Source organism: Pezoporus flaviventris, unplaced genomic scaffold, assembly GCF_033815535.1.
Source record: "Pezoporus flaviventris isolate CSIRO_AGI_PZ_B2104156 unplaced genomic scaffold, CSIRO_AGI_Pfla_v1 ptg000133l, whole genome shotgun sequence".
In the NCBI taxonomy this organism is placed as follows: Eukaryota; Metazoa; Chordata; class Aves; order Psittaciformes; family Psittacidae; genus Pezoporus; species Pezoporus flaviventris.
The window spans coordinates 779335-797712 of record NW_026892681.1 but is presented as its reverse complement, the minus strand read 5'-3'; the positions used below and the strand labels follow the sequence as shown (position 1 = coordinate 797712).

Genomic DNA, 18378 nt, shown 5'->3' with positions numbered 1-18378 from the left:
TTTAATATGTACACATGGGGTTACAGAAATGTTTCTCACCCTATGAATAAAACAAAGCAGGTATTACTTTATTAACCTCAGTTGCATTGAGTTTGCTGTTCTTATACACTACCACTTTTCGGTCCCTGCTTTGGAGGAATGCTCTAATGCAATGCCACATCCTGAAACAGATTCAATGTCTTTACTTCTGAATTATTTGTTTCTCTCGGGAGCATAAATAATTTTTCCACAGGTATGGGGTGTGCCTGTGCGAACCCTTTGTGCTTTATGTTCCTCAACCACTTCCCTTCTAGCAACAGAGCAGATTCTGCAGGTTTTTTCCCTTTGGTTACAAATGGTTGACACACTGAATATAAAATTGGATTAGGTATTTGACAGAATATGCCCATTTTCTTTTTTACCAAGGTATTTACCAGTATATCTGTGTTATGTTTAACTCTGCTCTTAGTGCAAAATGCCACTTTACACATCTTTCCTTGCTTCAACCTGTGACACTTCAGGATCAATAACCTGAACAAGGGCAATCTGGTCTCTCCTGTGTTAGCAGGAGCTACTTGTACCACCATAAATAGTGCAAATAAGATTTCTAGGAACAGACTTTGGAAGATGTTCTCTTTACATTGTAGCTATAGACTGGTTTACAGTTTGCTTCCCCTCTGTCAGTGCACAATCACAATCTGTTGGGGCATTACACTCCTGAGTCAGGCTGCCATTGTGCATGGGGCTGCAGCATGGGCCTGGGGTCTCTGCACTCGCAGTCACGGTAGTGATGCACAGACCTTCAGGGAAGGTCTTGCTGCTGTTGTACAATTAAACCTTGTATCCTTGTGTCGTCATTGCTATTTTGCAACCAAGTGGAATAGACTTAAAGACAGCCTGGGATGTATTTGCAGTTGTATTACAACTGCATGGGAATCAGCCCTAGACCTGGAAGGCCATTCTCTCCCTGTCACAGAAGCCTTGAGTCAAGGGAGTGTTTTCACCCTCCTTCCTCACACCTTATCTGCAGGGCACAAGTCATAAGGTTAAATGACCTTTAGTATTTCCTCCAAAAGTTCTGGGTCAGGAAAGCTTCATGCAGGGTAATGGAATAGAGCTGGGCAGCACCTATGACTGACCAAGTCTGGATTGTTAGTGGATCACTTTGAATTAGCATGTAGTGACTTTGAGAACTCAAGGAGGTTTCTGTGAGCTACTGTGTTATAAAGTCCTGCTCTGGACAGTACATTATAGCATTATAGAAATCTTTTTATTACCACCGACCTGACGCACCAAGGCTGCAGTGCCGATCGATAAATTAAAACCAAGAAACCAAGGACAGAAAACTGGTGGAAACGGTGGAAATTATTCACCTCAACCCTCCCAGGGAAAAGGGCAGCCCTGCGGGCGAGCACCGGCCCCGGAAGGGGTGTGGGGGAAACGGCGGGCGGGGTGGGGCTAGGGCGGTTCGGAGTGCTCTGAGTACTCGGTCTCGAGCTGTGCTCACCCCCTCCCGGCGCTACCCTGTTGTACCAGCCCCGGGGCGGCTGCTCCGTTCCCGGCAGTCGCGGGAGGCTCTGCCCCTGCGGTGCGCGGCTCCTTCCAGTTCCCGCCTTTGTCAGCTACGGCGGGCAGTGGCAGTCGGCCGGCCGGCTGGCAGGCCGACCCGCGTGGCTCCTTTGTATGCAGTAGCTGCTCCTGAATGCGGAGGCAAAGCCGGTGGCTTGGCAGGGAGCTTTTTAAAAATAACAGCTCTCCCTCCTCTCCGTCCTCCGTTCTCTTCCTCCCGCTGAGGCGGACGGGGACCCACCTGGGCTTCTCTTTCTCTCTTCTCGTTTACCTACACTTCTCCGCCTCCCTCCCGCTCGTCCTGCTCCCCGGGAAGGCTCGGCGCCCCGCAGCTCTGATCCCTCGGTGGTTTGTCTCTCCCCATTCCCGGGAAAGCACCTGAAGGTGGATCTAATAAACCTCCCGGCTGTCTCTCCAAGGGCACTTCTTCCAAAGCAACGGCATGGATGCAAGATTTTATCCGGCTGCGGCGGGCGGCTCTCTTCCCGGAGATAACTCCAACCTGGACTTTGCCCAGTGTTTGGGTTACTACAACAAGGTGATTATTCCCGCGCGTGTTAATTCCCCAGCAGCCGCAGCTCGGGCTCCGTCGGGGCGGGGAGGCTTGGGGTTGGGGGATGCCACAAAGTCGGGGTGGTAGGGTCCGCCCGGGTCTCCGGTCCCAGAAAGTTGGGGGCAGCGAGTGTCCGTGGGGCGGAAGTAGCGGGGCCGGAGCCACCGGACGAGTGCCTGCTGGTTCGGAGCAGCTGGACCGGGAGCCTCCCCGCAGGCCTCAGCCCGGCGCTTCGGCTGAGTCAGAACCCTGAACTGCCCCGCGGCCGGGAGCAAAAGGCAGCGGCTCTCTGCGGAGCGCAGCTCAGGCCGGGACCGGTGGAACTTTTACCCGGGCTGGAGCCGGTGCGGCCCCTCGGCGGGTCGGAACGAGCCCTGGGGGTCTTGGGTGGCCCTGCCGGGGAGGGGAGAAGAAGGGACGGGACGCCTCCGCTCCGCTTTTTGGGGGGATCCCGGGTCTGTTACGGCCAGTAACTAAAGGATTATCTCAAACAGGAGGGTTATCTACATCAGCGGCAGTGCGGGGAGATAACAAACGGTTTGGTTTGAGGAGCGTTCTCAGAGAAGTTGCAGTACCACTTCCACCTATTCGCACCTTCTCTGTGGCAGGATTAATTCACTGAGTGAGCGTTACAGTCAGACGCAATAATCGTTTCCCAGCGGCTACCTTCATTTGCAGAAATATGTTTTAATGATACGAGGATGATTTGTTTCACAAATCACCCAAATCTGGGAAAGGCAAAGTTCAAAATGAGAATGTGACTCACGCTATTTTGAAAAAGTCTTAGCTGTTTTTACTGGGATGTGTCAATAGCACATCGAGCTATTAGCACTGGGCTCTCACACAGGCACGTAAAGATCCCTTTCACACTGTTTTTCCTGGTGCTGTGTTTGTCCAACCTCTGGGGCCTTTTGTGAGGCACTGTATGAAATGCTGGGGAAAAGAAGGGTGCTGCACAAAGTCTGAACTTCTGTTAAAACCTGCTTTCTAAGAATCCTTTCCAACAGAGTAGATAAAGTTTGATGAAACACAAAGATTACTTTGAGAGAGAAATAACGTGTGTTCAAAATGAAGAGATTCAGTAGCTGAAGAAAACTCTCCTGGAGAAATTGCTTCTGAATAGACGTCACAGCCATACTCCTGTTATAAATTGAGACCACAACGGATCATAATCCAATTAAAATTTTATTAATTATATCAAGTAGGATATGAGCAAAACAGCGCTGGACGACAGGGGAGTCTGCGCTCCGACAACTGCCGTACTGATCAGTTCAAACAGCCCCCTTTTATATATCTTTATTTCAGTGTTCATGACGTAGTTGCGGTACTCTGCGCATGCTTCAGCTGTTGCCAGGGGGTCCACTTCTGCCTTCTGGTGGTCTTTGGGGCTGAAGTAAGAAGTCTTCCTCCTTGTTCCATAGTTGACCTTTTACCCATATATCCTTTTACGGAGTTGTTTGTCTTATTTCTGCCAGTTCCTGAAACACCTTATGGTTATCTTTAGTCAACGGCTGCTATGGTTGCATAAACGGTACTAGGTTTGGTTTTTGTAAGCGATTGTGGTTATCTTGTCTCGCACAAGTTGTGACTGAGCAAGCGACCCCATATCCCCTGCTGCCCAACCTTCACATTGGGCCTCACATAATCCCAATAAACAATACCCTTCTCCTTAGTTTCTTACAATCCCCCCTTTTTCTTTCTATCCTATTATTGTTTATTAGATGCTACTTTCATTCTTGGTTCTGCAAGCAATCCTGTTTCCACACTCCCAACATTTATCATAACACTTACAATGCAATATTTCGCAGTTACAATCATAGTTTTTACGTGGTATAACACATTCACAATAATCTTCATTCTCATTATCTTTATCCTCATTAATAGATACACTCTTATATTTTACCCCAGATCTCATAGTTAAAATAAGCAGTTTAGCAACGTCGAACCGCTCTCTAACAAAGTGTAAAATATAGCGTAATATACAAGGCCCAACTATAAGTCCCAAGATCAATATAATAAGCGGTCCTGCTAAAGCAGACAACAAAGTGATTAGCCAAGGTGAAACATTAAACCAGTTCTCATACCATGACCTGCCTGCCTCACGATCTTTCTTACATTGATCTAACCTTTTCCGGAGTTCAGCCATGGTGTCCTGGACTACTCCCGTATGATCAGCAAAAGAACAACATTCTTCATTGAGAGCTACACATAACCCACGTTCCTTTAAGAATAATAGATCTAATCCTCTTCTATTCTGCAGTACTACTTCTGATAAAGACTTTACTGAAGTGGCTAAATCTTGGATAGATTGTTCTATTTTTGCTAAATCCGCATCTACAGCCACCTGTAAATTTTGTAATTCCTGACCTTTTACTAGAGAGGCTTTGCCTGTACCTGCTCCAACTCCGCCCGCTAAGGTTATCACTGTAATTGGCTCTCGTTTTCCTCTATTTAGGTCTCCTTTAAAGTGGCCTAACACCTCCTCAGAGGTGTGATAGATCAGAGGAGGAACAATAATCACTTGTACGCAAAACTGTGATTCATCAAACACGTTTAGGGATAGGCAAGGCGTTATTCCGATGTCTGAACAAACCCATTTAGCTCCTGGTGTCGGGATGGCCCATTTGTCATTTCTATTTCTATGTCTCTTTATAGCTTCTGTAGTAATTGTTGCTGATTGATTGCACAATGGCTGATAATTTTTAGGCACTGTCCCTATACATTTTCCTTGACCTGTTACTGATTGAATAGTAATTCCTTGCGTATGGTTTTTCTGGTCATCCCATGGGCATTCTTGTGGGTTTGAACCACTAGACCATTGAATCTTCCCTACTTTTCCAATTGCCTCAAAATATGGTGGTCTAACATTGTAACATAACCAGCATTCCTTAGTTAGATCTGGTTTGCTTTCATTAAGGGCACGATAAGAGGCTTGCATTAAATCCCATAAAGGGTCTTTGAATTCTGACTTTCCTGAATCCCTAACTACAGAAGACTCAGTCACCGCGTCTGTTACTGATAGGGAGTTAACACTTGTGGGGACAATCTTTTTCTTAGGAAAAGTGGGTGGATTCAATACTTTATTCGGCCCAACAGGGAGTGGATCATGTGGTATTTTAACTTTTCTTATGAGAAAGTGCCCTCCCCTGTCTTTAGGAATTCCTGCATGGATACGTATTCCCCATGTTCGTCCTATTAACCACTTGTCATCTTGGGGATTTAATACTTGAAATTTGATGTAGGTACAGATTTCCCTGTCACGTGAAGATACATAATCGTCACGTAGACTTGTAAGATCTACACCTGTGCCTTCAGGTACACATCCGTTAGGAGTCCAGGTTGCTTTTATATATTTATCAGGAGTATTTACTGACCAGCCTGAGGCTATTGTCTCACATCCCCAATACCCACAATAGTAATGTCCGGGATAATTACAGTAAGTTGGTCCAGAGGCCGGGCATATATAAAATGGAGGCCCCTTTTCACAAGGTATTGGTATTAAATCACAAAGTTCCACTATGAATTCAGGTGGCCCTGGGTCGCTAAAAGTGGCTATTGTTCTCGTTCCTTCCCAAGATACTAGTTCCCACTTAAATGGTTCATGTGGGTTTTCCCATTTTGCCTGGGTTATTATCAATATCAAGACTAATGGTATACCAGGAAAAAGGGTGTTTGTCAATTTTGCCAATTTAAATATATTTTTACCAGTCCTGGGGAAGTTCGGCCATTGCTGTTTTTGCATCCCATTGTTCTGGTTCTTTTCTCCACAGTTTGTTCCTCTTCTGCCTCGCCCGTCGACTCGGTTGCTTCGAGCCACGGGGTGTACCATCTTCTCGGCAGCAAGGGAATTCTTCAGGAGAATAGCTGTTTCGGGCTTTCTGCCTATTCACATAGGCTTCCCACTTTGCAGCTTTAACTAATGGGGCAAAGCAAGGCATGGTTAGTACTTCCCTTCTACACTTTATAACCAAAATCTCAGTTACAAAGGGGACTGGTTCATTGGAGTGGTAACAATAATATTGAGGTTTTACTCCTTTGGCAAAAATCTTCCACCACTCGTGGGATTCCCGAATAATTTCTTGTTTAGACTCTAATTGTTTTTATTTCCACTCAGTGAGAGTTCTTTGGATTTTCCAACACTGTGTGCAAACTCCTATCGGAGGGTATCCATATTCGCAGTGTGTCCACCATTTATCCTGGCATACCTTACACCTAAAACAAGCAAATGGATAACAATTGCAGTTCAAATTATTACATCTAATTCGTATATCTAGAGTACATATATTATTTACATCAGCCTATCTTCTATATTCACTATTGTGTGGTTGCATAAGTTTAGCAATTTCCTTCAGCACACTTTGTACGCTTCCATATATAATAGACAAAAAGAGAAGTAATTATAGCAAATATAAACATCAATACACACTTTATACCAAAAGGTAATGCGTCAAAATAATCAAATAAAGTCTCTATCATTGCGTTATCTTTTCAGAGTTATCTTGGTGTCACCTGGAGTACTGATTACTTTCCAGTGGGGTTTTGTCACTGTGCCTTTAATGCGACTGGCATGAGTCCATCCACGCTCAGCAGTCTGGATAGCTGTTTCTGTTGTAAGCAAAACAAGATAAGGTCCCTCCCAATTAGGTTTTAGGGTTTCTTCTTTCCACACTTTAATCAATATCCAATCCCCAGGTTTAACATTGTGAATTTTTAAGTCTAACAGGGGGCGTTGCACAATCAGTCCATGTTCCCAGAGCTTGTTACGATGTTCTGCTAATTGTGAAACATATTCATTAATCACACGGTCTCGAATTAAAACATTTGTTTGTGGACTTTCAATTCTATAAGACATTCCATACACCATTTCAAACGCTGATATTCCTACATCTGCTCGGGGTCTGGTTCTGAGAATTAATAGTGCCATGGGTAGGCACTTAATCCATGATAATTTGGTTTCTATCATTAATTTAGTCAAAATAGTTTTGATTTCTCCATTCATCCTTTCAACTTTTCCCGAACTTTGTGGATGCCATGGTGTATGGTATTCCCACTTAATACCCAAGCTTTCTGTTAGATCTCTAACAATTTTTGACACAAAGTGTGTTCCTCTGTCCGAGTCGATTACTTCAGGTACTCCATATTGAGATATAATGTGTTCAAGTAACATTTTAGTAACTTGGTTAGCAGTTGCCCTGGAGGTAGGAAAAGCCTCAACATAATGTGTTAAATGATCCACCATAACCAATAAATATTTATAACGCCCTACTCTAGGTAGTTCAGTAAAATCCACTTGTATGTGTGAGAAAGGTCTGTATGCTGGGGAACGTCCTCCAAGAGGTTTTTGTCTCATGTTGCTTCGATTAACCTTTTGACAGGTCTCACAGGCTGCCGTGACTGTCTTTGCTATATTATATACGCCTATACAGGCAAACTGTTGATTGAAATGATCAACTAACGCCTGTGTTCCCCAGTGTGTTTTACTATGTATCTTTGAAAATATTTCGAGTCCTATGCCTTTCGGCAAGACTTCTCTCCCATCTGGCAATATGTACTTCCCATCTTGTTCCTTAGCTCCCATTTGTTCTAGTTTTTCCTTTTCTGCAGACTCAAAACTCAAGTTCTTATTAACAGGTACTTGTTGCATAGTCAAAATCATACTATAATTGCCTGCCACTCGTTTTGCTTCTGTATCAGCTGCATTATTTCCCCTAACTTGATAACTTGTACCTCGCTGGTGTCCCTTTATATGTACAACTGCTATTTTATTCGGCATTTTCAATGCCCCCAGAACTCGCCGAATTAATTCCGGGTGTATTAGTTCTTTTCCCTGTGAGTTAACAAATCCTCTTTCCTCCCATATTTTTCCAAAAGTGTGCACTACTCCGAACGCATAGCGTGAGTCTGTATATATAGTTCCATCCTTTCCCTTTAGTGACACTAATGCTTTCCACAATGCATACAGCTCACAGGCTTGAGCCGACCAGCTGGCACTCAGGGGGCCTGATTCTATTGTCTTAAATTCTCCTTTTTCCAACTTAACGATGGCATATCCGGACAATCGTTTACCTTCCACTATTCGTGATGACCCATCTGTAAATAATACTTCTCCACATTGTAGTTCTTCTTCTTCTAAATCTGGCCTAATGCGTGTCTGTTGTTCAATTGTTTGAAAACAATTGTGCAATAGTTCATTACCTTCTCCTGGGTATAAAAATTCAGCGGGGTTAACTGCTCCAATAGTTTTCAAAGATAGTTTAGGGGATTCTATAAGTATTCCCTCATACTTTAATAATCGGCTATCTGTAAGCCATTTTTCTGCTTTTTGTTGTAACACTCCCCTGATGTTATGAGGCACATATAAGACAACTTCTCCATTAAAGGTAATGCGATTCGTTTCCTCAAGTAATAAGGCAGCAGCAATGATTTGTAAACAACTCGGCCAACCCCTGCTCACAGGGTCCAATAGCTTTGATAGGTATGCCACCGGTTTCTTCTGTCCGGCCCATTCCTGAGTTAATACTCCGAATGCCGTTCCTTCATGTATGTTAACAAATAAATGGAATGGCCGCTTTAAATCTGGTAGACTTAAAACCGGTGCTTGACTTAACTCTCTTTTGAGGCTGACAAACTGCTCTTGATCCTGAGGGGTCCACTTGGGTATTTTGTCTTTAGACAGTTGTTCATATAAGAATTTAACTTTAAAGCTATAGTTTTCTATCCATTGCCTACAATACCCAAATAGCCCTAATGCCTGCCGAATTTGCCTCTTAGTGACAGGCATAGGTAATTCCAAGATTCCTTTAATGCGCTCTGGATCCAATATTTTCTGGCCGTTAAACAAATAATGTCCCAAATATTTCACTTTTTCCTCCACAAATTGTAACTTTTCTCGTGATACCCCTAGACCCTTTTGTGCAAGAAAGTTTAGAAGTCGAATGCTTTCTTTTCTTACATGCTCCTTAGTATTCCCTGCTATGAGCAGATCATCTACATACTGTAACAGCACGTTCCCCGCTTGTACCTGGTATTCTTTTAAGAGCTCTTCCAGGGCCTGTCCAAACAGATTAGGGGACTCAGTGAACCCTTGGGGAAGCACGGTCCATCTCAATTGTTGTCTACAGCCTGTCTCTATGTCTTCCCATTCAAAGGCAAAATAATCACGGCATTCTTCTGCCAGTGGACAGGCCCAAAAGGCATTCTTTAAATCAGCCACACTATACCAGGAGTTATGGGGTCCTAGTTTGCTTAGCAGTGTGTATGGATTTGCTACTACAGGGAACCGGGTGATAGTTCTTTTATTTATTTCCCTTAAATCATGTACAAGCCGATATTTCCCATTTGGTTTCTTTACAGGCAAAATGGGGGTGTTAAAGGGTGACATACAAGGCTCTAAGATTCCTTGTGCTAACAATCGATCAATTTCTGGCTTTAATCCTCTTCGTCCTTCTAGGGATATGGGGTATTGCCTTACCCTCACAGGTATGTGGGGTTCGGAAATTTGGATTTTAATCGGTGGAATTTCCAATCTACTAATTGTGTCCGGAGAGTACCAGACATCGGGGTTAATTTGTTTTTGATCATCCACGGTCAAAGGATAAGCAGACACTGTCAGCTCTTGATTTTTCACTTTAATTTCTAATTGCAATTCAACAATTAAATCTCGTCCTAACAGATTAAATTCTGCTTCAGGGACGAGCAAGAGTTCACCCATTCCAAATTTATTTTCAGTTTCAAATACCACATTTTTGATTTTGCTTACTTTAAAGGGTTCTCCTTTTGCCCCAATTACTTGTACTTTTTCAGGGGAAACTTTACATCCCTCAGGTATTTGCTTAATAGTTGATTTTTCAGCCCCAGTGTCTACTAAAAAGGTGAACTCTTGTTTATGGGGACCTATTCTTAATTTTATCAAGGGCTCATGATGACTCCGGTCCCCTAAGATATAGAGCCCCTGACTCTCCTATTCCGTTTTCAACATTTCCTCATCTCTGATCCTTTTTCTGCAATTCTTCTTTATATGTCCCTTCTTTCCACAGTAAAAACAATATCTCTGTTCCTTCTCTACTACTACGTTCCCTTGTTTCGTTCCAGCAGATCTGTGTTCACCAGTTCGCCCTTTGCGATCCTCTCTGACCGCTGCTACCATCATTTTTACTTGTCGCTTGCTGCTCTCTTCTTCCCGCCTTACGTAAACTTTCTGAGCTTCTCTCAGTAATTCATCCAGCCCTCTATTCTGCCAGTCTTCTAACTTTTCAATCTTCTTTCTGATATCTTCCCATGATTTTGCCACAAACTGAGTTTTGAGGAGCGCTTGCCCTAAAGGGTCGTCTGGATTTACCCCAGAGTACAGCTGAAGGGCTTTCCTCAGTCGTTCTAGCCACTCAGTAGGGCTTTCATCTTTCTTTTGCATTTCATTAAATGCTTTATTGATATTCTGGCCACGGGGTACTGCTTCTCTAATTCCCTGAATTACTATAGTTCTCAGATCCTGCATATGAGTTCTATGTACCGGATCTTGATTATCCCAATTAGGTCTTTGGAGTGGCCATTTAATATCTGCTTGGGGTCCCTGGACATGTTGAGCATCCCACAGTCTCATTCCTGCTCATCTAATCATATCTCTTTCCTCAGTAGTAAATAATTGACCAAGGATAGATTGCATCTCATCCCAAGTATAAAGGTTTGGTCCCAAGAATTGATCTAATCTTTCTGCCACTCCGAGTGGGTCCTCAATTAAGTTTCCCATCTTGGTTCTTTTAAAATCTCATAGGTCAGCTGAATTTAAGGGTACGGAAATATATCCGATCACAGGTTGAGGTCCCCCCATGGGTATTTCCCTTAGGGGGTACATCTGAGCTGCCCCTTTTTGACTTCTAGTTACGCGTCTAGGAGGAGGGGGAGACTCTTGTTTCGACTCCGGTGGGGAAGTGGATGCTCTGGGGGCCTCTGGAGGGGCTGTGGGGGCAGGAGGAGGAATGTAAGGTGGGGGGGTTTGAAGGGTTTCGTCTAATTCTTCCTTCCTTTTCTTTTGTTTAGTTTTTATTTCATTCAACGGGTAAAGTCTAGCTCCCGGTCTTTCTAGCCACACTTCCGCATATTGACTCTCCTCCGGGTTAAGGGGTTTTTTATTATTAACCCAGAGGTTTAATTGCTGTCTTACCCAATCTTCTTCTGACCCATAGACTGGCCAAAAGACATTTTTAGAAATCTTCTTCCCTCCCCATATCTTAGTACAATATTCTATCATTTTTTGTTTATCTTTTCCTAGGGTTCCAGGGAAATATCTCCAATTGTCTAAGATATATGCCAGAGGGGTATTCTTAGGTACAATGGGTACCCTTCCCATGGGAGTCGAAGGCTTGCTGCCCTTCGCCCCCATCTTCTGGAATATCCACAAACATACACTCACTCACTCCTCTTGTTCCTGGCCCAGTCCCTCGCGGGAGATGGAAAATGCAGTCCACACTCGCTTGGTTCAGTATATCGAACCTCTCATTTGTTATATTCCAGGAAACCCAATCCTGCCCGAACGGCAAGCCCGCGAACAACTTCGCAATATACTTATGCGTCCTGCGTCTTCGTCCGGACTCCCGTGCACAGAATTTTTATGGGATTTTACCGGTTTCTCCTTTGCTCATTATTCTAGAATTTAGGTTCGTCAGTAAGGTTGGGGTGAGCTGTTGGTCACGGGGCCGCGAAATGTCGCGGGGCGCCTCCCCGGAGGACCAAAGCCTACCGTTCCTTATCCGAGTCACGGCACCAGAAAATTGTTATAAATTGAGACCACAATGGATCATAATCCAATTAAAATTTTATTAATTATATCAAGTAGAATATGAGCAAAACAGCGCTGGACGACAGGGGAGTCTGCGCTCTGACAACTGCCGTACTGATCAGTTCAAACAGCCCCCTTTTATATATCTTTATTTCAGTGTTCATGACGTAGTTGCGGTACTCTGCGCATGCTTCAGCTGTTGCCAGGGGGTCCACTTCTGCCTTCTGGTGGTCTTTGGGGCTGAAGTAGGAAGTCTTCCTCCTTGTTCCATAGTTGACCTTTTACCTATATATCCTTTTACGGAGTTGTTTGTCTTATTTCTGCCAGTTCCTGGAACACCTTATGGTTATCTTTAGTCAACGGCTGCTATGGTTGCATAAACGGTACTAGGTTTGGTTTTTGTAAGCGATTGTGGTTATCTTGTCTCGCACAAGTTGTGACTGAGCAAGCGACCCCATATCCCCTGCTGCCCAACCTTCACATTGGGCCTCACATAATCCCAATAAACAATACCCTTCTCCTTAGTTTCTTACACTCCATATCTCTTTCCGATTATGTCCACAGTGGCTGATATGTTTGTGAGTCAGTTTGTCAGGTATGGGGGCTGCCTCCGTGTCAGAAGGCACAGATACCCTTCCACTGGAGACACAGCAGTGCTGTGCGCACAGCCGTGCCTCACATGCTCTATGTGCACAGGCTGTTAGTGTGCTGCTTTGTTAGTAGTTAATATAGAAAGACACAGGAGCATGAATTAAAGATGAAATGTCAACCTTAACGTTGAATGCTGCTAATGACTTCAAGAGCTCTAAAATCCATAGTAAATGTTCACTGTTGTCTGATATGCCAACTAATTTGGGAAATGTGCAGCACTGACTGGCAAGCAGCATGCTTACTGTAAATTTCGCTTATTTAGTGACTTTATTGTGTTATGCATGGCAGCCATTTTTTTCAGGCTCTAACAGGTTACTGTATGGGGCTTTTTAAAAATTTATTTTTATGTCCAAAATCTTGACTGTCTTCTACAAGCCAGTAGTTTATTGCGTCCCTTAATTTGCTGCAAACACACAGTTATATATAACTTTTTGACTGTATTTCCCTTCATCATACAATGAGAACAGAGCACACATTCAGAAAAAGCCAAAAATAACTAACTTCTGACCTATTCGAAACCACATTTCAGTTGCTGTGCTCTTGAACATAATTTGGGCAAGTTGCTTGTAGGCTGGGCTTCTAATCTGCCGCAGAAAATGCAGCTCATGATGCATGTGTCTTATAGGAGATATCTTTGTATGCAAAAGGCCTGATCCGGAGCAGGCTGACACAGATGAGGATGGGTTGTTGCTGCTGTGAGCTCTTCCTTGGCTCTGGCAGGAAAACAGCAATGTAGTGTACTGGTGTTTCCAGGACAAAAGAGGAATTTGTGAATGAGTTCCTAGAAAGGAGGATTTTAACTGCATTAATCTAATCTCTTTTTCTGCATTGTTTATAATCTGTAACTATTAGGAATCATTACAATTTCTTGGATTTTTGTTATGTTTTAATCTGAAAAAAGAGTGCATTTATTTTGAAATCTTTCTTCCCTCTCTCCTCAACTTTCCTTCCATTCTGTGCTTTCCCCTCAAAAGGAGTTGAAATATTTACTCTGTTGAAATAAATGGGAGAACTGTTACTGATTTCACTGGGAACAGTATTTCACCTCAAGTCTTTCTGAAACTCATTTGAATATCCTGCTCACTCATCCATGCCTGCTTCATTGTTAGGAGCTGAATCCATATTCTCCTTCTGACAGTGACATTGCTGGTGACAACTGCCAGGAAGCAGGAAGTGCAATGGCAAGAGTAAACACCCTGCATGGTTGTATATATGTGCAAAAGCAGAATTATTTATGTGAAAATATTCTCAGGATTATTAAGACACAGAGTTGATGGCATATGGCCTACCTGTGAAAAAGTGTATCTTGTATCACAGTGTCTAAAAATATTGAACATAAAGCCTTTTAGTGTAAATACATTGCACTCTGTGTGACAGTTCTGTCTTCTACCTGTATGCCTTACATAGATTTTCCCATTACTGTATAGTCTTCTTTTTATTTGTGGGTACAGCACTGTCAGAAACATGGTAGACTGACCCATGCAGCCCCAGGTAGGAGGGGGCTCTTGCTTTGCCCTTTGAGCAAGGGACCAGCAGCAGGAGGGGAATTGCAGCATGAGTCCTGGGCTTGTAGCCACATGTGCTTGGAAGCCAACTCATACCTGCAGGTCCCCTTTGCTTGGATTCCTTCTCCACAACTGCTTTTTAAGAGTAATGTCATGCTCTTGGCATTGGTTGTCAATACTGGATAAGTAGACCTAAGTGTAAGGGATGCCATCTTGGGGTTTTCTTGGGAGCATTACTTTTGAGTATATGATAGGCATTTGAAAAGACTAACGTACATCTGTATCCCTGCCATTATTGGTAGTACAGCAGTTTCTACAAGATTCCAGGTTGGAATTATTTTTGTTGAGAGAGATGCAACATGGTAAACACATGGAAATGGAAAAAGAGGAAGAAACGACACAGAAATATGGTGAATTTTTTTTTCTGCATCTGGAATATTGTGTCCAGTTCTGGGCCCCTCAGTTCAAGAAGGACAGGGACCTGCTGGAGAGAGTCCAGCACAGGGCAACTAAGATGATTAAGGGAGTGGAGCACCTCCCTTATGAGGAAAGACTGAGGGAGCTGGATCTCTATAGTTTAGAGAAGAGGAGACTGAGGGGTGACCTTATTAGTGTATATAAGTATATAAAGGGGGAGTGTCACAAGGATGGAGCCAGGCTCTACTCAGTGGCAAACAATGATAGGACAAGGGGTAATGGGTACAAACTGGAACACAAGAGGTTCCACTTAAACTTGAGAAGAAACTTCTTCTCAGTGAGGGTGACAGAACACTGGAACAGACTGCCCAGGGAGGTTGTGGAGTCTCCTTCCCTGGAGACATCCCTGTGTAACATTATCTAGGTGTTCCTGCTCTGGCAGGGGGATTGGACTAGATGATCTTTTGAGGTCCCTTCCAATCTCTAACATACTGTGATACTGTGAATTGTCCAAGGTTATGCAGTTGGTCACTGACATAATCAAAGTCACAACCAAGGTATTTGTGGGTCACAGTAGTAGGGGACGCTAAAATGCACAGAAGCACCCATCTGTCAGCTTGACCCAGTCTCAAGGGAGATGTGTTGCCTAATGGGGACTCAGTTCAGGGATGTTGCAGAGAGGTGGCCTGGTCTAATAAGTCCCACTGAGTATTACCCACTTCTAGTCATCCACGTGGGTGCCAGTGATATAGATAGCAGTAGCCTGGAGAACATTAAGAAGGACTACAGAGCCCTGGGAGAGGTGGTTAGGGGCTCTGGAGCTCAGATAGTCTTCATCAGCACAACTTACTCCTGCTTCCATACATTTACAGTGTAAGGGTGACCTGAATGAATCATTCCCAGCAGAAAAAGAGTTGAACACAGCCTTTCCCCAATGTCACCTGTTAAGGAACAGTGTCTTAGCTCCTTCCACCCAGAGCACATGTGGAGGATGAAAGGGCACAGAACAAAAAGGATGGAATACAAGTGTAGAAAGAAAAAAGAGTACTAACCAGGTCTGGTTTAGAAAATAACCTAAAGCCTCCTAGAATCAATAGGAAGTCCCTTTAACTGATTGCAATGGGCTTTATATTAGACCTATATTCTACTTACAAGTACAACTGCTATATCAATAATATTTTGAGTTACCCCTCAAATCAGCAGCTACACTGGTAACTTCTGGCTAAGAAAAAGTACAATTAACAGCATGATAATTCATTAGAAATAATCTCACAGCAGTCCTTTCTCAGATTGCAGAGGCAGCTGACATATATAAGTGATTATGCAGGCATGAATTTCCTATATAAATGATGCAATAAAGAAAAACTTTTGTTCTTAGCATTAATTCAGATCAAATATTCATTGATATCTACATTTCTCAGCAAGTATCTCAAGCAGAGATCAATAAACACTTATTAGTCACTGACCATGTTCTCTTCAGTAAAGGAGGGAATATCAGCTAGCAGATGGGAGCAGCCAAATAATAGGGTGAGCTGGAGTCTAGTGCTTGTCTGCCAGATGATCATTTACCTTCTGTTTGTCTCAGTTGTTGCATCTAGAAAATTACAGATCAAAGGATTAAAAACCAACAATGCACAAAGTAATTTTAATAGTCATTCCTTAAAAATACAAATAATTATTTCAATATGCACACATGGAATGCTGCAGGGGGGTGGGGAAATCCCAAATGAAAGGTTTTGGTTTGTGAAAATTCTAGGCCTTTCAGGGAATACATTACCTTGAAAAACTGGGAAAAACAAAATTATTAGAATTTTCAAACATTTCTATGTGCCTACTTTGACGTTTCTGTGGATTGCTGAAGTTTCTTATCTGAAGTATTTCACCACCTCAACTCACCTATGACAATTTAAACCATATTCTAGCAGAAAAACAGATATTTGTTTACAGACTAGAGACTGCTGAAATATGTTACATCAAAAAGGTTTCTGCCACTTCAAAGAAGGTATTCCACAAATCTCCAAAATAACCTGTATATAATGGACAATATAGGATTACTTCTTGGCAGAGTGAATATCCTGTTGCTATTGACTGCAGTATTACAGTATCCTGACATACTAGTATACATTTATTGTGAGATAAAGACCATGCTGAAAAAAAAAAACCTGATTGCAGTACTGAAAACAGAAAATAAACTGTCCAGTAATATAAAAATTGACTTCTTTAAGAGAACAATGACTGGAACAGCATCACTTAAAGATTAGCATCAAAGAATAAAAGCTTTAACTGAAACCAAGAAATTGTTGCAATGTATTCCTTTCTTCCAGGGATGCCATTTTAAAGCAAGACAGGAAAACTTAGTTGGAGATGGCTCTGTATGTGTAGATGGATAGATAGTTAGCATTTATAGCATCTGTTGATATAAACCTGTGGAAACTGTGTGGTATGTTTCTGTTTTTTTTGTTATTCCCCTTCTCTCTACATGCATACCTTTGTTGAATTTAAACTAAAAGAATTGCTAAAAGAGGATATAAAAAAGCTGCTGGGCATCTACCTTTTAAAAGGGATTTACAAGGGCAATGTAAAAATAAAATATTCATCCTGAGCAATCCAAATTCTTCTTTAAATTAGTCTAGAGGAATTTTTCAGCCAGAAACTTTCATTTTACAGTAGAACCAAATCTTATTACTGAAAAAAAAAAATTAATGAAACTTATCTGAAAAGTCTAAGTGTGATATGGTGAAGAGTATTTCCAGGTGAGCAAGGTTACATTTAATCCTTGTATCTGCACCAGATTCACTCATACCTGGTTTTCAGTTTTAATTTCATCCAATGTTCTATTAGGTAGTTATTTGAAATATACAGCATATACTATATGACCTCTGATATATTTCAGGTGCACGTTTCATTATGAAGTACCTAAACAAGGATGTGGTGATATTCCTGGAGCGATAAAGAAAATCCTTCCATTATTTGCTGGGTTTAGTGCAATAATACTGTATTAAAAATTAACAGATTTCTAGAAGTTTGATCTAAGGACCACAATAACATCTCCAAAATGAAATACTATACTTTCATTTGGGAGACTTATGTTCTGTTTATAGAGCTGAGTTCTCTTTTGTGATGCTTCAATGGGCTGGGTTTTCAACATTGAAAAGCTGAAGACAGATTTCATCCAGTTCTCTAGACTATTTCCCCAAGCTCATAAACATCATGTGCCAAGCTGTTCTTAAAGAATCAGGCCTCATTTCCATCAATGGCTAATATTTAATAAAACATCAGATCACAAAACGAAATCTAAAAAAATTCAGCACTAAAATAACACTGACTTGCTACTAAATTCAATGTTCTTTGATACAAGTCTATTTCAATGACATTTTTTCCAGGTTTCTACAGCAGTCAAAATAATCAATGCAGAATTTTCCATATGATTTACACATTGCTTTTGAAAATTAATTGAAACAAAAAATGCTTATTTCTGCTGCGTGGCTTGTTTTCTAAAGCATATTCTCTTTCTTTTAAAGTGAGAGAACAACCTCCGCTTCAGGAACAATTTTCTGAGACTGTGTTTATTTGCTTCTCTGCTTTTATGAAAACAATTTATTTTCACTGAACTCTTCAAGATAAGTACTGAAGTCAGGAAGAATGTACAATGACAAAGTACATTCAAGAAACAAATAATTTGCTAAAGAAAGGGTTTTGATTTTTATCTTTTTTAGAGATACAAAATATTTTCTTTCCTCCAACATACCATTTACAGATATTTTCCCCCTGCAATCACAAAGTGCTTTTTTGTATGCATGAAAAGAGGGGTGTGGGGCAGTAATCTTCTCATAGAAAAGCTACAGTATGCATCCTAAACAATGAAAGCTGTAGCATAATCCTTACAACCAAATTGCCTTCCCTGCCACACTCTTAAGAAATAATCTGCA

The 18378-nt window shown here is 42.2% G+C and overlaps 1 protein-coding gene across 1 annotated transcript in view; it reads left to right on the top strand.

The window, feature by feature from the left end:
* The first annotated feature begins 1766 nt into the window (after positions 1-1766).
* The window catches only part of LOC133282706 (TOX high mobility group box family member 3-like), a 148588-nt gene continuing 131976 nt past the window's right edge, over positions 1767-18378 (top strand). Inside the window, 1 exon segment of the mRNA XM_061478895.1 lies at positions 1767-2086. Coding sequence (XP_061334879.1) covers positions 1991-2086 — 96 coding nt within the window. The 5' untranslated portion in view covers positions 1767-1990.